General features: G+C 45.9%; 1 protein-coding gene across 7 annotated transcripts in view; it reads left to right on the top strand.

Annotated features, from left to right (window-relative positions):
• The window catches only part of LOC127046359 (scavenger receptor cysteine-rich type 1 protein M130-like), an 809,546-nt gene that overhangs the window by 42,487 nt on the left and 745,620 nt on the right, over nucleotides 1-21,439 (top strand). For 6 of the 7 annotated variants that reach the window (XM_050943264.1, XM_050943280.1, XM_050943270.1 and 3 more), the window contains exons 3-4: nucleotides 15,079-15,393; nucleotides 15,630-15,944. The exons of the other annotated variant lie outside the window; for it this stretch is intronic. In XM_050943264.1, coding sequence (XP_050799221.1) covers nucleotides 15,079-15,393; nucleotides 15,630-15,944 — 630 coding nt within the window. The remainder of the gene's footprint in view (nucleotides 1-15,078; nucleotides 15,394-15,629; nucleotides 15,945-21,439) is intronic. 7 annotated transcript variants of the gene reach the window in all.

Below are 21,439 nucleotides of genomic sequence, written 5' to 3'. Positions count from 1 at the left end.
TGATGAGGTTCAACAAGGACAAGTGCAGAGTCCTGCACTTAGGATGGAAGAATTCCATTCACTGTTACAGACTAGAGACTGAATGAGTAGGAAGCAGTTCTGCAGAAAAGGACCTAGGGGTTACAGTGGACAAGAAGCTGGATATGAGTCAACAGTGTGCCCTTGTTGCCAAGAAGGCTAACGGCATTTGGTCTGTATAAGTAGGAGCATGGCCAGCAGATTGAGGGACATGATCATTCCCCTCTATTCGACATTAGTGAAGCCTAATATGGAGTACTGTATCCAGTTTTGGGCCCCACACTACAAGAAGGATGTGGAAAAATTGGAAAGAGTCCAGTGGAGGGCAACAAAAATGATTAAGGGGCTGGAGCACATGACTTACGAGGAGAAGCTGAGGGAACTGGGATTGTTTAGTCTACAGAAGAGAAGAATGAGGGGGGGATTTGATATCTGCTTTCAACTACCTGAAAGGGGTTTCCAAAGAGGATGGATCTAGACTGTTCTCAGTGGTACCTCATGACAGAAGAAGGAGTAATGGTCTCAAGTTGCAGTGGGGGAGGCTTAGGTTGGATATTAGGAAAAACTTTTTCACTCAGAGAGTGGTGAAGTACTGGAATGGATTACCTAGGGAAGTGGTGGAATCTCCTTCCTTAGAGGTTTTTAAGGTCAGGTTTGACAAAGCCCTGGCTGGGATGGTTTAGTTGGGAATTGGTCCTGCTTTGAGCAAGGGGTTGGACTAGATGACCTCCTGAGGTCCCTTCCAATCCTGATATTCTATGATTTTATGATTTGTAACTGCATGAAGGGCTGTGTTGGTCTTTGCTGATGTTGCATTTTCATTTTCACTGTGGGAGCAGACTTACATTGAGCACACGTTATACACCTCCTCACATAATCATGCATATTTGCATTAAGCTTAGGATGCCACCAGGTGTCCAGCATCCGGTGGATCACCCTCCGTGCTCCATCATGTGATATTCTTGTAACATAGTTCCCATTAGCACATTTGGTAACCTAGTGTGTTCCCTGGACCTCTCCAGGTGTTATCATCACACAGTTTGCCGCCATTATCCATCCATAACCACTTCTCTGTCCTTGGTGCAGCACGTTGAATATCCCATATTCAAAAAAGTGTGGGGTTTTTATGAGAGGCTGTATTGCAGCAATCAATTGTGTCTCTTTACCTTCTGCTGCTGCCTGCTTAGCTAGACCGCCTGCCCTTCCGTTGCCCTTGCTTTGAGAGTCTGTCCCTTTTGTGTAGGCCTTCACTTTTATCACTACTACTTCAGTAGGTTTCTGCATGGCTGCATTACGTTTCTCCACTATCTCTCCATTTTGTATTGGGGATCCTTTACTTGTCAGGAATCCTCGATTTACCCACAAGTTAATATAATCATGTACAACCGCAAATGCATATCTAGAATCAGTATATATGTTTACAGCATGACCTTCTGTAGCTTCACATGCTGCAACTAACACCAGTAGTTCTGTTACTTGTGCTGATGCACCAGGTAAACTGCCATGTGCCACCAGCTGGCCATCTTGAGTACAAACGGTCCATCCTGTGTGTCACTTGCTGTCCACATAGAAGGAAGAACCATCCACGTATAGGTAAGTGGCACCAGATATTTCAGTTTCTTTTAAGAGTGGTAAGTCCATGGGATCTTCCTTAAGGCAACAATGATGCAGGTGTCCTGCATCTGGGGTAGGGATGACGGTGGCAGGGTTTAGTGATGATGCTCGTTGCAGGTGTACTGAAGGCATTAGCAAGCTCGTTTCCCATCGAGTCCATCTTGCCACATGGACTGCCAAAGATTTCTTTCCTGATAAAATAGTAAGGACAGTGTGAGGCATGTAAATATTTACATCCTGCACACCAATTAGTGTTGAGGCCTGACTTAGGACCATAGAAGCTCCTTCCACCGCCTGAAGGCATGGTGGCATTGTTTGAGTGACAGCATCTAGTTTAGAAGAGTAGTATGCCACTGGACGCTGTTTGTCCTCATGTTTTTGCATTAACACTGCTGCCATATGTCCCTCACTGACATGTGTGTACAATGTAAAAGGCATTAATGGATTAGGAAGTCCCAACACCAGGGCAGTACTTAGCCTTTGTTTCAATGTGGTAAATGCCTGTTCACATTCAAGTGTCCATTCAATTGCATCATGTGGTCCACCAGGACCCTTCAGGAGATTATTAAGGGGCTGGACAATCCTTGAATAATTTGGGATTTGAGTTTGGCAGAAATTAAATAGCCTCAAAACTTTCCTAACTCCCCTGACCGTAATTGGCCATGAGCATGAATTAATAGTCTCAATGCGGTCAATAGTTAAATGCTTGAACCCCTTGGATATTAGAAACTCCAGATATGATAGTTCCTCCTTTGCGATCTGAGCCTTTTTAGCATTACATTTTACCCCACTGTCTGCCAAGTGCTGCAGGGTCACTTCTAATTCTTTCATGTGCATTTGGCAATCTAAGATCATCAACATACTGTACAACACAAGAAGTCATGTCTGGCAGCTTTACCAGCACATCAGCTAACATTCTATGAAACAAAGTAGGTGAGTCATAGAAACCCTGGTTCAGGTGAGTAAAGGTATATTGCTTCCCTTTAACAGTGAATGCAAACCAAAATTGACTGTCAGGGTGCACAGGAACAGACCAAAAGCCACTGCTAATGTCCAAGGCTGAAAACACTATGGGATCATCAAAAGCATGTAAGCCTCCTTCTACCATCCACTCCTGTACCTTTTCCCAGAAGGGTAGGTTTGGGTTATTAAGCTGCAAAGATGGCAATTCTTTTAAGATGCTGCGCAAGTCGGATGGACTCATATGAATGTGCTCTAGGCAACTAACAGTAGCAGGATCCCCTTCCCCTTGATTAGGATTAGGGACAGTGTGCACTCTCACCAGAGCCATGAAACTAAACTGATAGCTCCGTGTTCCACATGTAGGGTCCAAAGATGCTGAGGGACAAGATCTCTTTCCCTGCAAGTCTGCTTCTTTACACTTCTTTGCTTCTGCCTGCAGTTTTTCTACCTCTGCTTCTAACTCTCCCACCCTTCCTTTTAGCACATCACTCTTTCTAACCAGCTGTTTATAATCAATAATTAAACACATACCAGCCATTTTATTCTTCTTCATTCCACTCATGCAGCCAAAATATCTCCACAAGAAAACTAATAAACTTATTGCTACAATAGTTATAAAAGCACTAATTATACACTCCTCATATTGTGGATCACTCTATCCCTTCATCTTTCCCCTTTTTTTTAATCTAAATATTCTCCAATCTCCAAATTTTTAAATACAATTCTGTTTACAGACTAATAACAATTTTTTCAAATGTCCAATCAGCAGATTAATCCTTTTTCCAATTTATTTGATTTGCACAATTACAATGTCCAATAAGGAGATCTGGGCCAGCCAACACATTAGCTAGAGGTACTTATGGCTATATCTGACGCTACACTAACTGCTAGTCCTTATAGCCTCTTTGATTTCCCACTTCAACCACACTTAGTCAGAGAACATACAGCTTAGCCAGCCCCCACTCTAAGTACAATGTCTTAAGACTGCAACAAACCCCCTGAATTCCCCAACACCAAGACTTGCTTACTACAAACATTTGAGAGTTATCAGTCAGGTCAGAGACACACAACCAAATAAAAAATGAACAAAATTACCCTCTAATTTGATTGTAAATCGTGATCCTGAAGGATATTTCTCACCGTGCTCGCTGCACCAAGAAACTGTTGCGATTTTGTGGTTCCCAATGAGTCAGAAGCTGGGTAGAATGAAGGGACTTCGATTCGATGCGATGCAGTTCAATGTGATTTGATTCAATTCAACAAGGCTTTATTCAATGTGCACAAAGAGAGAACCTCTGGTACAAAAATCAGGCAGAATCCCTCCAGCAAGGAGCCCTTCCCCTTACTATTTTATAGCACATGGCACTTTCATAACAAGTTACATAACACAAACCTCTAACCAATCAGATTTAACCTTTACATATATGGATTTGTTTATCACATACTCATAGTTCTCCATTCCACATGCTGAGTTCACCTCCCCTCCCCCCGGCCTTCTCTAGAATGTTCCTAGGGTGGTGAGCCACAGCATGCTTCCCTATGCATAAGCACCCTGCAAACCACATTTTATCCAAAATGAACACTGTAGTTAGATGAGGCCCTGAAACATAAAGCCTTGGTATCAGAGGCCCGGTTTGAGGCCTAAGGCCTGAACTAAAGTAATGGTCAAGACTTTGCTAACAAAGCAAAGTTAAGCTGTGAGCCAGAGGCAGGCTCACAGAACCTGGCAAGGAAATGGCTGATGTATAATCATATATCTATATATCTATATATATCTATATAGTGTATTGAATACCAGAAGTATAAACACAGTAGCAGGACACACTATCATTGTGCTTCGTTTGACAATAAACCTGGCCGAAGTGCCTTCGTACTCAGGGGCGGCTCCAGGCACTAGGATGCCAAGCGCGTGCCTGGAGCGGCAAACCATGAGGGACGCTCTGCTGGTCACCCCAAGGGCGGCAGGCAGGCTACCTTCGGCGGCATGCCTGCAGACGGTCCGCTGGTCCCGCAGCTTTGGCAGACCTCTCCCAGGTTGCCGCCAAATTCACGGGATTGTGGATCTCTCACAGGCAAGCCACAGAAGGCAGCCTGCCTGCAGTGCTTGGGGCAGCAAAATACCTAGAGGTGCCCCTATTCATACTTTACTAGAGTCTGTGGTCATTGGGGGTTCTCTTGGGGTCTGCTGTGTCAGCTATCTGCACACAGCTGGGACAGCACACAGAGGGAGCACACGCACGCAGCCAATTGATATCAACATTGAACAGAGCAAAGCACCACACCGGTAGCATCTAACAACAAACACAAGCATACTCTTCAGCAGAAACAGAAAGGAGGGTCTCTTGTTAGGGCACTTGGATGCTGCCCTGGGGAATTAGAGTATATCTGTGCCTCTGCCACAGAGTTCCTATGTGATGCTTGGCAAGTCACTTAAACCAGATGTTTCACAGGTAGTCACTGTTTTCAGATGCTACCAGCGTGGTGCTCTGCTCTGTTCAATGTTGATATCAATTGGCTGCATGCGTGTGTTCTCTCTGTGTGCTGCCCCAGCTCTGCGCAGATTGCTGACACAGCAGACCCCGAGAGAATGACTCATAGACTCTAGGACGGGAAGGGACCTCGAGAGGTCATCGAGTCCAGTCCCCTGCCCTCATGGCAGGACTAAATACTGTCTAGACCATCCCTAATAGACATTTATCTAACCTACTCTTAAATATCTCCAGAGATGGAGATTCCACAACTTCCCTAGGCAATCTATTCCAGTGTTTAACTACCCTGACAGTTAGGAACTTTTTCCTAATGTCCAATCTAAATCTCCCTTGCTGCAGATTAAGCCCATTGTTTCTTGTTCTATCATTGGAGGCTAAGGTGAACAAGTTTTCTCCCTCCTCCTGATGACACCCTTTTAGATACCTGAAAACTGCTATCATGTCCCCTCTCAGTCTTCTCTTTTCCAAACTAAACAAACCCAATTCCTTCAGCCTTCCTTCATAGGTCATGTTCTCAAGACCTTTAATCATTCTTGTTGCTCTTCTCTGGACCCTCTTCAATTTCTCCACATCTTTCTTGAAATGCGGTGCCCAGAACTGGACACAATACTCCAGTTGAGGCCTAACCAGCGCAGAGTAAAGCGGAAGAATGACTTCTCCTGTCTTGTTTACAACACACCTGTTAATGCATCCCAGAATCATGTTTGCTTTTTTTGCAACAGTATCACACTGTTGACTCATATTAAGCTTGTGGTCCACTATGACCCCTAGATCTCATTCTGCCATACTCCTTCCTAGACAGTCTCTTCCCATTCTGTATGTGTGAAACTGATTGTTCCTTCCTAAGTGGAGCAGTTTGCATTTATTTTTATTGAACTTCATCCTGTTTACCTCAGACCATTTCTCCAATTTGTCCAGATCATTTTGAATTTTGACCCTGTCCTCGAAAGCAGTTGCAATCCCTCCCAGTTTGGTATCGTCAGCAAACTTAAAAAGCATACTTTCTATGCCAACATCTAAATCGTTGATGAAGATATTGAACAGAACCGGTCCCAAAACAGACCCCTGCGGAACCCCACTTGTTATACCTTTCCAGCAGGATTGGGAGCCATTAACAACTACTCTCTGAGTACGGTTATCCAGCCAGTTATGCACCCACCTTATAGTAGCCCCATCTAAATTGTACTTTCCTAGCTTATCTATAAGAATATCATGCGAGACTGTATCAAATGCCTTACTAAAGTCTAGGTATATCACATCCACCGCTTCTCCCTTATCCACAAGGCTCGTTATCCTATCAAAGAACGCTATCAGATTAGTTTGACACGATTTGTTCTTTACAAATCCATGCTGGCTATTCCCTATCACCTTACCACCTTCCAAGTGTTTGCAGATGATTTCTTTGATTTCCTGCTCCATTATCTTCCCTGGCACAGAAGTTAAACTAACTGGTCTGTAGTTTCCTGGGTTGTTTTTATTTCCCTTTTTATAGATGGGCACTATATTTGCCCCCTTCCAGTCTTCTGGAATCTCCTCCGTCTCCCATGATTTCCCAAAGATAATAGCTAGAGGCTTCTACTAACTCCTTGAGTATTCTAGGATGCATTTCATCAGGCCCTGGTGACTTGCAGGCATCTAACTTTTCTAAGTGATTTTTTACTTGCTCTTTCCTTATTTTCTCTTCTAAACCTACCCTCTTCCCGTAAGCATTCACTATACTAGACATTCCTTCAGACTTCTCAGTGAAGACCGAAACAAAGAAGTCATTAAGCATCTCTGCCATTTCCAAGTCTCCCGTTACTGTTTCCCCCTCCTCATTGAGCAGTGGGCCTACCCTGTCCTTAGTCTTCCTCTTGCTTCTAATGTATTGATAAAAAGTCTTCCTGTTTCCCTTTATTCCCATAGCTAGTTTGAGTTCATTTTGTGCCTTTGCTTTTCTAATCTTGCCTCTGCATTCCTGTGTTATTTGCCTATATTCATCCTTTGTGATCTGACCTAGTTTCCATTTTTTATATGACGCCTTTTTATTTTGTAGGTCACGCAAGATCTCGTGGTTAAGCCCAGGTGGTCTTTTGCCACATTTTCTATCTTTCCTAACCATCGGAATAACTTGCTTTTGGGCCCTTAATAGCGTCCCTTTGAAAAACTGCCAACTTTCCTCAGTTGTTTTTCCCCTTAGTCTTAATTCCCATGGGACCTTGCCTATCAGCTCTCTGAGCTTACCAAAATCCGCCTTCCTGAAATCCATTGTCTCTATTCTGCTGGACTCCTTTCTACCCTTCCTTAGAATTGCAAATTCTATGATTTCATGATCACTTTCACCCAAGCTTCCTTCTACTTTCAAATTCTCAACAAGTTCCTCCCTATTTGTTAAAATCAAGTCTAGAACAGCTTCCCCCCTAGTAGCTTTTTCAACTTTCTGAAATAAAAAGTTGTCTGCAATGCAGTCCAGGAACTTATTGGATAGTCTGTGCCCCGCGGTGTTATTTTCCCAACATATATCTGGATAGTTGAAGTCCCTCATCACCACCAAATCTTGGGCTTTGGATGATTTTGTTAGTTGTTTGAAAAAAGCCTCATCCACCTCTTCCGCCTGATTAGGTGGCCTGTAGTAGACTCCCAGCACGACATCACCTGTGTTTTTTACCCCTTTTAGCCTAACCCAGAGACTCTCCACCCTTCTGTCTCCTATGTCCATCTCCACCTCAGTCCAAGTGTGTACATTTTTAATATATAAGGCAACACCTCCTCCCTTTTTCCCCGTCTATCCTTCCTGAGCAAACTATACCCATCCACACCAATATTCCAGTCGTGTGTATTATCCCACCAAGTTTCAGTAATGCAAATAATGTCATAGTTGTATTTATTTATTAGCACTTCCAGTTCTTCCTGCTTATTACCCATACTTCTTGCATTTGTATAAAGGCATCTAAGATACTGGTTTGATCTTACCTCCCAGCTCTGCCCTGACCCTCCTTCCTCTCTGCCATTATAGCCCGTGCTCCCTCCTGTTTCCAACCCATCTCCCAGGTCTTGTCCCCCACTTACCTGTGGGCTTTGCTCACCTGTCCCCGTCGAACCTAGTTTAAAGCCCTCCTTACAAGGTTAGCCAGTCTGTGCGCAAATAAGGCCTTTCCCCTCTTCGAAAGGTGAACGCCATCTGTGCCTAGTAGTCCTTCCTCAAATAGCATCCTGTGGTCGAGGAAGCCAAAGCCCTCCTGGCGACACCATCTTCACAGCCAGGCATTCACCTCCACGATACATCTGTCTCTGCCCGGACCCCTACCCTCAACAGGAAGAATCGAAGAGAATACCACCTGCGCTCCAAACTCCTTAACCCGTACTCCCAGAGCCCTGTAGTCACTCTTGATCTGCTCAGCGTCACACCTCGCAGTATCATTTGTGCCCACATGGATGAGTAGCATGGGGTAGTAGTCAGAAGGCCGGATAATCCTCGACAATGCCTCTGTAACATCTCGGATACGGGCCCCTGGCAGGCAGCATACCTCCCGGGATGAACGGTCAGGGCGACAGATGGGTGTCTCCATCCCTCTCAGCAGAGAGTCTCCAACCACCACTACCCTACGTTTCTTATCAGTGGTGGCAGCAGACCTCCCAGCCTTAGGGGTACGAGGCTTCACCCCCTTAACTGTTGGGGGTGATTTCTTCTCTCCTGTATCAAGAAGAGCATAATGGTTATCTTTTACCACAGCAGGAGGGTTCGCAGCAGCGGTGGAGCACTGCCTGCTGCTAGAAGTAACCAGCTGGCTGTGTCCACCCTGAGCCTCCTCCTCCACTGGTGTGTCAGATACATCCTGAGGCATCTCCTCCTCCACTGGAGTGTCAGTAGTCCTGTCAACTGGGACAGCACCGTCAGCTGTCTTCACATGGATACTGTCCAGGAATTGTTCATGGATATGGATGTTCCTCAGCCTAGCCACCTCCTCCTGTAGCTCTCCCACCTGCTGCCTGAGAGATTCCACCAGTAGGCACCTTTCACATTGGATGCCACCCCCAGCCTGGATATCAGGAAGTGGAAATTGCAAATTACAGTCTTTGCAAGCCCACACCAGAATCTGGGTACAAGCATCCATGCTTTGGTGCTCTGTCTGGCTACAGGCGCAGGTGGAGGAGACAGAAGCAGTGCTGGCACAGGTGTTGCGGGTCCTCCTCACCATTGTAAGCCTCCCTCTGTCAAACTCTCTCAAATTCCTGTCTGCAGCTCCCTGTCCGCTCTGCTCTGCTGTAAACAGAAAGGTTTTCGATGTGTCTCCGTTTACAGGTTCAGGGGACCAATGGGTCACAGATGAGACTGACAAGGGACCCCCCCCTCCCTTCTTACTCCCCTTCCAAACTCCCTTGCAAAACTCCCTGTTAGCAGCTCCTGTTTGCTAAGCTCCCTGGTCGCTTGTGCGCAGCTTTATAAAGCCCTGGCCTGAGTGAATGCCCCGCCCACTGGTTAAGGCTCAGCCAATTACCAGAGGCCACAGATTCTAGTAAGGTATGAAGGCACTTTGGCCAGGTTTATTGTCAATCGAAGCACAGTGATAGTTCCAGGGCCGGCGCTTCCATTTAGGCAACCTAGGTGGTCGCCTAGGGCGCCAGGATTTGGGAGGGCGGCAGGCTGCTCCAGTGGACCTCCCGCCGGTGCGCCTGCGGAGGGTCCGCTGGTCCTGTGGCTCCGGTGGAGCATCCGCAGGCACACCTGCGGCAGATCCACTGAAGCCGCGGAACCAGTGGACCCTCCACAGGCAAGCCTGAGGGAGGTCCACCCGAGCTAGAGCCGGCCCTGTGCCTAGGGCACCAAAAACCCTGGTGCCGCTCCTGGGTAGTTCCCTCTAGACTATACTCTACAGGACATACTACGAATATGTGCCCCCTGGGAATGGACTCAGCTCCATCAGTGTTGAGACTTTCCACTGCCCCCTAGGCTGGACAATGACACCCCCCCCAGGGATGCATTCTTATACAGAGGTACAAACAAGTTACATATCACTCTTTACATATTGAGGTGTAATCCTTCTATGCAGCAAGGTGCCGCCTCTCACTTTGTACATGTTGGTTCGAACAAAACAACTCTATCCATCATATTCCCCTTTTGGCCTTGTCATTAGGATGGGTCAGCTTGTTCCTTGTTATCTGTGTGGAGTGTACAAGTATGCGAATATTCTGATATCTGGTGTCCAGTACATTTTAGGTATGTCTCTTTTTGCAGCATCAGCCCTTTCCTTGCCAGCTTCTGTGAGCAGGGCCTGCCTCTGGCTCACAGCTTAACTTTGCTTTATGTTAGCAAAGTCTTGACCATTACTTTAGTTCAGGCCTTAGACTTCATACCGGGCCTCTGATACCAAGGTTTATATCTCAGGGCCTCCTCTTACTACAGTCACTAACTGTGTGTTCCTCATTTTATGGGTGGCCCCCTTGAGACTGTGAGTGTCTGATTTGCAGAAGTGCTGTGCACTCACAGCTCTAAACCAGAGTCAGTGGGAGCTGTGCCACACAAGCTTAAGTACTCTCATAAAACAGGATGTGCGTACTTCAAGTTGGGCACCGAAAATCAGTGGATGCTTTTGATAATTTTGGCCATAGAGTGTCTCTGGGCTTTGGTTCTCCATGTGTAAAATGGAGATAACAACACTTCCCTACCTCCCAGGTATTGTCAGCTGTTGGCTGTGTGTGTTTTCTCTCTGTGTGTGGCACCAGCTCTGTGCAGATAGTGGACACAGCAGGCCTCGATCAAACTGCCCAAGGAGACAATAGATTTGGTTCAGTGGTGAAAGCGCTCGTTCAGGTTTACTGCTGACAAAGCACTGTACTAGCTCCCCGGATCAATGTCCACAGTTACACTGGCACATCTATGCCCCTTACAGTGGACTTGGTTTGGTGACTGGCGAGACTTTCCACTCCCCCTCCGAAGCCAGAAAAAGATAACCCCTCTGTGACCTGTCTTTTATACTCTGAGAGAAACCAGAAATGTCTTGCCCCTCAGACGTGGTTAATTACCACCTTTTACCTGGTACATTTTGGTTGGATCAAAACATCTCTATCTATCACCTTGTCATCCTGACCTTACTATTAGGAGGGGTTAGTGTGTCCCTCTATCATCACTGGGAAGCATGTTTATACCATAACCCTGTACCAAGGTGCTCTGGTATTACCCTTCTGCAATGTGTTTATGCACGTGCCAGTGCTTAGCACTTCTCATGAGTGTTTGTGTTTTTTCAACACCAACCAGGCTTTTGCCAGGTTCATGTTCTGGACAATTAACCTGCACCCGTAGTCTCAAAGGGACTAACGAAGGTTTCACAGTCAGGTACAAGTCTGGCGTTCTGAATGTTTGAATGTTTCTCTTTGAAACCTTAAATTTATTTTTGATTCATAGCTTTATAAATTGTAAGGCCAGAAGGGAGCTTTAGATCTAGTCTGGCCTCCTGGGTAACAACGACTAAAGAATTTAAACCAATTACTTCAGTACTTCACCTCAATTTGTGTTTGGCTAAAGCATATCATCCTGAAAGGCATCCAATTTTGTTCTGAATACTTCAGGAGGTGGAGAATCTTCTGCTTCCCTTGGTAGTTTGTTCCAATCTTTCATCAGTTTTACTGTGAAAAATGTCTGCCTTACATCTAATAGGAATTTATCTGGCTTTAACTTCCACTCATTGGTTCTTGTTATGACTTTCTTCACTCAATTAAGAGCCTTTAGTATGCAGTGTTTTGTCCATGGGAAGGTACTTATACACTGCAGTCAAGACACATCTAGGTCGTCTTTTTGATAAGCTAAACCGTTTGACTTCCTTAAATCTCTCATTGCAGGGCAAATTTTCAAGCCCTGGAATCATTATTGTGGATCTTCTCTACACCCTTTCCAGTTTTTTTAACATCTTTGCAATGTGGATGCTAAAAGCAGATGCAGTGTTTGTCTCCCCAGTGTTATACACACAGGAAAAACCAACATCCTACTAGAGCTGGTTGGAAATTATTTGGCAAACCAGAGTTTAAATGGAAAATGCCAGTTTGTTGAATTCAATATTTGTCATGAAAATGAATCAAATTGGAAGAACTTTCTCGAAACCACAAGCAGGATCTGGTGGAAATGTCCATGGTTCCCTGTCAGGTTCCCTGGTGGCTCCTGTTAGTCCTGCCATTCAGATTGTCCCAGGGCTGGGTACCCCAGTCTTCTAGGATCTGCAGCTCTGGGGCAGCCCCACCATACAGATTGCCCCAGAATTGGAGAGTCTTTCTAGAGTCTGTACATCCAGGGCAGCCCTGCCAATGCTGTCAGGCTCTCTACCATGCGATAGGAACCTGAAATCCCTGGGAGCCCCAGTTCTAACCAAGGCTCAGCTCCAGGGTCTACATCAGGGATCCTGGAAGTCCTGGGATGGGTTCTGGTGTCCCAGGGTCGATGGCTCTGGGGCAGCCCTGCCTCACAGAATGCCCTGGACTGGGCTATTTGCCTATTTAGGCTGCCAGCTAGCCAAGGAGTCTGGGAGCCTGGGGTTCCCCAGTCCAGGATAGGCCACATTAGGAGGCTGCCCCAGATCCCCAGCAGTGACTGTGAGAAATTGACATGATTGTTCTGATGCTAACAGTGCTGAAACTGACAAGGCTGTCAGTGTCACTCCGCATCTATTGGAGTTCCTGAGAGAAAATTTCATGTTGGATACACCATGGGCTGGAGTTTCCAAAACAAAGTTTTAGCTGGATTTCCAATTCACAGGAAATGTTAAAAGAGTGAAATTTCCTGTACACTGGAAACCCTGCATTTCAGCCAGCTGTACTCATTGCTTCTCTCTTTATACATCCAAGGATCAACTTCACCGTTTCTGTAGCAGCATCACACTGGGAGCTCACATTGAGTTCTTTGTCTAATATGGCCCCTGCAAAGAACATGGGCTATTGCTGTCTTTCTGTCAATATTATGTGCACCTCAGTTCCTTTTACTGCTATTTTCACATTCCCTACTAGGGTTCAAAGGGTAATCCCCATCTGAGCTCCCCACATGTCCCAGGACGGCAGACAGTGGTTTCATAGAACCCAGTAACTGGTACGTAACTGACAAAACAGGTGTCAGGGCTTTGAACTTTTGCATCTGGCCAAGCTGAGCACAAGCCCCCTTCCTTGGGATGGGCCCATGAGGTTAGAAATCTTAAACAGAGAGCTTGGGAATTGTTAATAGGGGAGCCCTGATGAACAGAGGGGGTGAGGCAGGATCTGCAGGGAAGGAAACTGAAACACAATCCCCAGAATCAGACATTCCTGGGATAAGGTGAGTCAGCCCAGGTTTTAAGGGAAAAGCTGAACTTTAGGTAAGACATAGGCTGTAGACCTTCAGTCACTTTATCCCCTTTCTCTGTGATTGCTGTGTTCCTATGGATAAATACAAAATAACACTGTCCTGGGTCCAGTACTATTCAATATTTTCGTAAATGACTTGTGTGATGGAGTAGAGAATACACTTACACAATTGGTGGATGACACGAAGTTGAGATGGGTAACAAGTTCTTTGGAAGGCAGAGTTAAAATTCAAAATCACAGAATCAGAGATTCATAGAACATCACAGTTGGAAGGAATCTCAGGAAGTCATCTAGTCAACCCCCTGCTCAAAGCAAGACCAATCCCCAACTAAATCTAAAACTGAAATGATCTTGATAAACTGCAGAATTAGTCTGAAATCAGTAAATTGAAATTCAGTAAAGATAAGTGCAAATAATTAGACTTACAAAGGAAAAATCAAATGCAAAAGCCCGCAAAATAAAGAATAACTGACTAGGCAGCAGTTCTGCAGAAAATGATCTCACAGTTATAGTGGATCACAATCTGAAAAGTTGTGATGCTATTGTGGAAAAGGGAAATGTCATTCTGAATTGTATTAACAAGAAAGTCATATGTAAGACAAAGGAGGTAATTGTCCCGCTCTACTTAACACTGATGTGACCTCAGCTGGAGTCCTGTGTTTAGTTTTGCTCATCACTGTTTAAGAAAGGTAAGGACAAATTGGAGAATGTCCAGAAGAGAGCAACCAACAGAGTAAGAGGTTTAGAAAAACATGATCTATAAGGAAATGTTGAAAGAATTGGACATTTTTACTTGAGAGAAGAGAAGACTGAAGGGTGAACTGATACCAGTCTTCAAATAATTGAAAGATTGTTTGTCAATTGTTGTCCATAGCCACCAAGGGTAGGACCGGACATAATCATCTTAGAGTGCAGCAAATGAGATTCAGGTTAGATATTAGAAAAAACTTTCTAACTATAGATAATTAAGTTCTGGAACAGGGTATGTAGGGAGGTTGTGTAATCCCCATCATTGGTGACTTTGCAGAACAAGTTAGACAAACATCTGTCAGGTGGCCTAGTTATACTTAAACCTCCCTTGGTGGGAGGAGATGGACTGGATGACCCCTTGAGGTTTCTTCCAACCCTACATTTCTATTGTTCTGTGGCTTTATCAGCTATTCAGGCCATCTGATATAAAATTTTTTTGATCCCTGATAAATGCTATTTAACATGCTCTTTAGGTACATTAGATTGGAGAGTGATTCATCCTTTTCACAGGATATGAATAGTCATTCTGCTGCTGTCCAAAACCAGAAAAGTGTATTGAAGACCTCTGCCATTTCTACCTCATTATTAACAATTTTTCCATCTCCATTTCTAATGGCCCCACAGCATTGTTAGGATTTGTTCGTTTGTTTGTTCCTAATATACTTTAAAAAGTACTTATTTTTCATAGTCCTCCCAGTCACAAATTTTATCCTGATGGCTTTAGCTTCCCTTGTCAGTTTTCTTCATATCATAACATCTAATGTATATTGATTTGCTCTAATTCCCACTTTTTCCATTTTTGTATTATATTGCCTTTTTATTTCTGTTGTTGCATTCACTTTGCCACTGACCCAGAATGAGATTTGAGGAAATGTTTTATACCAGTGGAGTACCCGAACTCCCAAAATCCCTTTATAATGTTCAGCCTTCATTGACTTTCTAGGACACATTAAGCCCCGGCTGGTTGGAGGAGACAGTGCCTGCTCAGGTCGTGTGGAGATAATACATGGAAACACATGGACCACAATCTGTGATGCACACTTCGATCTCAAAGTTGCCAGCGTTATCTGTAATGAACTTGAGTGTGGAATAGCTGTATCTGTCCCAGGAGGAGGTCACTTTGGAGAAGGACAAGGCGAGATCTTGACTGAAGAATTCCAGTGTGTGGGGAATGAGTCTCTCCTGTTCTCCTGTTCCAGGATATCACAAGTGAATCAGACATGCTCACACATAAATGATGCTGGTGTCACATGCTCACGTAAGAATTCAGCACAATGTCTTTAAAATCCCAGTGATGTGTATTCTAGATTAGGGTGAAGCAATGTACTGATCTCACTGCGTAGGGAGCTGGGTTTAATAGGGTTGGATCAAAACCCCAAACAAGCCAAGATAATGAGAAATGGATCAAATGCCCCCTGACTTTCCTCTCTTTAACTATTTGCTATAAAATAGCTCCAAAACTCCCTCTCTAAACCCCTTCTCCCTTCTCCTCAGAGTACACAGGGTTCCGGCTGGTGAACGGCAGCACAGCATGCTCAGGGAGGGTGGAGATCCGGGTTCTTGGTGCCTGGGGAACCCTCTGTGACTCACGCTGGGATTTACCAGATGCCAACGTTCTCTGTCATCAGCTCGACTGCGGATTCGCTGTATCAGCTTCAGGAGAAGAATATTTTGGAAAGGGAACTGGCTCTGTCTGGACAGACACATTTCACTGTAAAGGGACTGAAACCCATTTGGGCCATTGCCATGTTACTGCTCTGGGGGCCTCTCGGTGCTCACATGACAATGATGCCAGTGTGGTTTGTTCAGGTAAGTGCAGTAGAGATGCTGGATTAAGGACACCTGCCCCTCAGTGTGTGACACTGCCCCCAGAGCAGGGGAACCTCAGGGCACAGCAAGGAGAGGGGGAGCTAGATCCTAAACCATGTAGAATAATGGTAAATGTATTAAAGGTAAAATTAAAGTAAATAATATTATCACAAAAGTATAGTTGTGACCTGGGAAAACCCTGGATTCTCCAATAAAAACATCAGCAACTCTGTCCTTACGCAGGACAGTGGAGCAGGGGCAGCACTTTGTCCTTCGGGTTACATAAATGTCACCAATTCATTGTCCTCAGCCTTCTCCAATAGTAATTAGAGGGGGAGCTGGTAGTGACTCCCAATATAGACATTGCTTCACACTTTCTAGTATAAAATATTCTTGGCACCTTCTTGAGAAGCTCTTGCACCTTCCTTGATTGCTGGAGCCTTTGTGATTTGGGAAGGGGTCAGTGCTGGGGCCAGGAAGGTGCCTTCTCCTATGCAGTGAGATTCCTTCTGGGTTTGGCTGAATTATAAACTGCTGAAAATCACCATTTCCCTTCTCTTTCATGAGTTCTTGCGAATATTTTTGGTAACACATCACAGAGAAAGTAGTGCTTTCACTCAATTTTCTCTGATTTCTTCACATCTTTCCAACTGAAAAAACTCAAAAGATGTTTTCCGCTGCTTTCTTATATTTTTTTTTTACTTTTTTCTAACTTTTTACAGTGAACGAAAAGATGAAAAAATAGAAAGGGGGAGTGCCTAGGAGCTGACTCACCCCTGTGGCGCCCCCTGCTGGTGACTTCTGGGAATTAGCTCCTTCCAGCTCCAGAGCGCCCTCTGCAGGCCAGGGATCCACCTGTCCTCTGGCCCCCGTGTCCCTCCCTGGACCCCGGTGCCCTTGTACCTGGGGTGCTGCCCCCTAACCATAACCCTTCAGTCTCAGGGTCTTCTCTCCCCAGGCAACCCCTACCCACTATTCCCACCTCACCTCAGTATAAGGCTACTGCCAGTCATCATCTAGCTCCATGCCCTGGGGCAGACTGCAGTATCAGCCTACCCATCACTGGCAAGGTTGGGTTTGGACCTGCTACCTGGGCCTACCCCTGGCTGCCCTTCTGCTAGGCCACAGCCTGGGGCTTTGCAGGCTGGAGTTCCCCAGCTCCTCTGCCTTTCCCCAGCCCTGCTCCACTCATGTACCCAGTCTCAAGCTTCCTGCAGCCAGGCCATTCTTTCTCTGAATGCAGAGAGAGACTGAGCCCTTGCTCCTAGCTTCCAGCCTTTATAGGGCCAGCTGGGCTCTGACTGGGGAGTGGAACAGCTGCAGCTGCTTCTCCAATCAGCCCAGGTTTTTCTTTCACAGACTGCCAGCCCTCTCCTAGGGCTGGTTCCAACCCTATCAGGGCTGGAGCGGATCACCACCCCGCTACAGGGAGGAAGTGGCAAACCTGTAAATCCAAAAACTGGAAAGGAAAATTAAATGTTTCATTTTCCAAAAGTTGAAATGAATCATCATTTTAGTTAGAATCTAAACAAAAATTCTCATTCCATTTCCAGTATTTCAGAACTGTTTAAAAATTGAAACATTGCATTTGAAATACTTCACGGGAAAAATGTTGGGTTGTTGACCTGCTCTAATATTTATCCCTTTTATAAAAAAAAGCCAAGAAATTAAACACCGTTAGTTAACTTAGTCATATCCAAAGGCACAAGATTTAGCAAAGCTAAGGTTATCTATGTAATGTTAATTCAGCCCCCCACCCTCCCTTATACATTATTATATACTCTAATTGTATGCATGCATGCTATTATTCTCACCTACTCTCAGCTTCTGCCTCCTTCAGCATACTGGGAGGATGGTGCTCATGGGATGGAGGAAGGAGTTAAATATTTCTTTTTATCCTCATCATTCAACATGTGATCCAGGGTCCTATTTACTATAGAATATATGGAGATATACCTATCTCATAGAGCTAGAAGAGACTTTGAAAGGCCGTTGAGTCCAGTCCCCTACCTTCACTAGCAGGACAAAGTACTGTTCCTGACAGATTTTTTTCCCCCTCAAGTCCCTAAATGGCCCCCTCAAGGATTGAACTCACAAGCCTGGATTTAGCAGGCCAATGTTCAAACCACTGAACTATCTCCCATACTGCACAAACAGTGCACTGAATACAGAATTATTAATTTCTTCATGGGTTTTTCTATGGTGCTCATCACCGTAGTATCAGAGTGCACCACGAGTATGAATGAACTTGTCTTCATAACACCCCAGGAGATAGCAGACTTTTATGATGTCCATTTCAAAAGTGACTTAGGCACTTAGTAGTCCAAGAATAACATATTCCAAAATACCAAAGTGACTTAGAGACTTAAATCCTATCTCCTCCAGTAAAGTAGGAGCCCAAGAACAATGCAGACTTTTCCCTCTTGCTGCCTAAGTCACTTATGAAAATGGCACTTAGGCTCCTACATAATTTAGCTGCTTTTGAAAATTTTACATACAATGATTAAAGACAAAATTCCAAATTTGGGGTGATTGGGCAGCAACCTGAGACCCTCAGGGCCTGATTCTTCAGAGTACTCACCATGTCTACAGAGCTTTGTGTGTTCAAAGTACTGTCCAGACATTAGTAAACCCTCACCAAACTCCAGGGAAGCAGGTGGGTAAGTAGCATTATTAGCTCCATTTTACAAATAGTGAAACTGAGAGAGAAAAGCAAAGTGACTTGCCCAAGGCCACCCAGTGTGTCAGCAGCGGAGACAGGATACAACAAAGTGTTTTGCCTCACAGCCTTGTGCTCCTTCCACCCAATGCCACTGCCTGGCTGCAGAAGAGCTGAGCAGCCACATCTTGTCTTGACCCTAATGGCAGTTGTGAGTGCTCAGTACTTCTGCAAATCAGACCCCATGAAAATTGGCTTAAGAGACCTGCCCAGCATCACCTGTGAAATCTATGGCAGAGGCAGGCACAGAACTGAGCTCTACTGAATGAGGGTCACTGCTCTTAACAAGATCATCCTAGTTCTTCCTGCACAGACCTGCTCATTTGCTACAGGTCTTCCAGTTTCTAAAGTGAATGAGGCAGAAGTCCTGGATTTCAACCTTCTTCCTAATAATGTACACGTAGCTTCCAGGACTGACTCCCACAGAGCCCAGTGTCACTGGTGCTGTTACACACCATGACTAAGCCTATAAGGCCCTGCCCAGCACTCTCAACAGACGTCTACTCTCCTCTTCACAGCGGATACCTTTGTACCTTGGAGGCAATTCACCTCATAGCTCTCTTGCTTCTCACAGAGGCTGCTACCTGCATTCCTAACTGAATTCCCTGCAGCCCTGCCCTGTCTCTGCTAACTAGCTACCCAGCCCATACTCTGGTTCTCGGAGGGAACTCCTCAGCACATGGGATGCTGATTTCTCCCTACAGTTGCTGGAAGAAGAATCCCTTCTAAGGAAAAACACCTGGTCCTTTCCATACGAGCTCCATCTGCCATAATCCCTTCTGCCCTTCCTGAGGACCTGTGGTACCCAGTTATATCCATGAGCCTCCTCGGAAAGCCCCAAATCTACTCTCTACCCTCACACTACACTAGTGGCATAGCTAGGACAGGAAATCTGGGTGGGCCCCGGCTTTCGGGGGGTGGGCAGTGATGGGAGTGGCAAAGGGAGGGGTGCAGGAGGGATCTGGTGCCCTGGGGAGAGGGCAGGAGAGACGAGGAGCTTGCATCCCTCCACTCCTTCCAGTCAACCCCCAAAGCTGAGGCTTCCCAGGGCACACAGGCTGCAGGGCTTGCCCAGGGTAACCAGACAGCAAATGTGAAATATTGGCCAGGTGGTGGGAAGGAATAGGTGCCTATATAAGAAAAATCCCCAAATTTCAGGACTGTACCTATAGTCAGGACATCTCATCACCTAGGCGTGCCCTTTGGGTGAAGGGAGGGTCCCTCTGGGGCTCTAGCTCCCACCCACCTTTCCCGACCCTGGCTCAGTGTCAATCAGCCCAGCCACGTCCCTTTCCTGCCAGCTCTGGGAGCTGCTGTCCCAGTCTCCGGCCCCAGCACTAACCCCACCCAGACCTGCTCCCACAAGGCACACCCTCCACGGGGCTAGAGCTGGTGTCAGAGACCAGGGAAGCAGCACACAGAGCCGGTAGGAGAGAGACACGTCCAGGCTGACGGACACTGAACCGAGTTTGGGAGTCCCAGCCTGTGAATTTGAGGGGCTTCTTCCCTAATTTGGGTGGGCCTGGATGCTAACTGGGTAGGCCACAGGCAACCCATGGCTACACCCCTGCACTACACTTGCTGCACACAGGCATTTTCCTGCTCCAGTCTTAGGGCAAACTCCTGGCTCCGTTGAAGTCAATGGAGGTTTTAGCATTGCCTTCAGCAGGGCCAGGATTTCACTCTTAGCCTTGAAATGTTATTTGGCTACCAAGATCCTTGAGCTGTTTGGATCCAGTGCACACACACTGCACCCACCAGGTTGCCATACTAGTACATACTGTACCTGACACAGCCAGTGGGTGCGCCCTGCACTGATTCTGCTGCTTGTCTTTTAACACTGTCACTCTCTCCTGGCTGCACCTGTGTCTGAAATCAGTGAGTAATTCCTAACTTACCACCTTACTGTATGACTCATGAATTCCGAGACACACACAAAGACTGAGATTCACATAGAATCATAGAATATCAGAGTTGGAAGGGACCTTAGGAGGTCATCTAGTCCAACCCCCTGCTCAAAGCAGGACCAATTCCCAACTAAATCATCCCAGCCAGGGCTTTGTCCAGCCTGACCCTGAAAACCTCTAAGGAAGGGGATTCCACCACCTCCCTAGGTAACCCATTCCAGTGCTTCACCACTCTCTGAATGAAAAGTTTTTCCTAATATCCAACCTAAACCTCCCCCACTGCAACTTTAGACCATTACTCCTTGTTCTGTCATCAGGTCCACTGAGAACAGTCTAGATCCATCCCCAGGGAGTCACAATATTCACCAACAGAGCACGTCCCCTTCCCTGCCCAACAAACAACCTGCTTAGTGTGGTATGAATTGATCAGCAGGAATCTCACGTTGGGCTCAGAGATGACACCACACTTCAGGGGACAGCTCCAATCAGAACCACCAGTGCCAGGAACTATCTCACACTGGGAGCTCCTGCACTGGACCCAGGAACACTAAGAAAGTTGCAACGAACTGAGCAAAGATGAGAGGGAACTAAGGGATTTTAGGAACAATAACCTGTTCCTGACTGCTATGAGCCCTGCTCTTCCACTGGCCAAACTCCCTCAATGAAAACTTGCCTAAATCATTCACGACCCACCTGCTAAGTACTTGTGCAGACACCATTCACTGGCTTCCAGGCATTTAAGCCTGGATAAAGTGACTACAAACCTCAGCAGCCATTCCACCACCACACACAGAGACTATTTTCACAATCAGTAACCTGCAAGAATTCCCTCGCTCATTCATCTACAGGGTCTGCTGGCAAGCCCTTCT

The sequence above is a fragment of the Gopherus flavomarginatus genome, chromosome 1 (genome assembly GCF_025201925.1).
Source record: "Gopherus flavomarginatus isolate rGopFla2 chromosome 1, rGopFla2.mat.asm, whole genome shotgun sequence".
Taxonomy (NCBI): Eukaryota; Metazoa; Chordata; order Testudines; family Testudinidae; genus Gopherus; species Gopherus flavomarginatus.
This window is presented reverse-complemented; position numbering and strand designations above follow the sequence as displayed.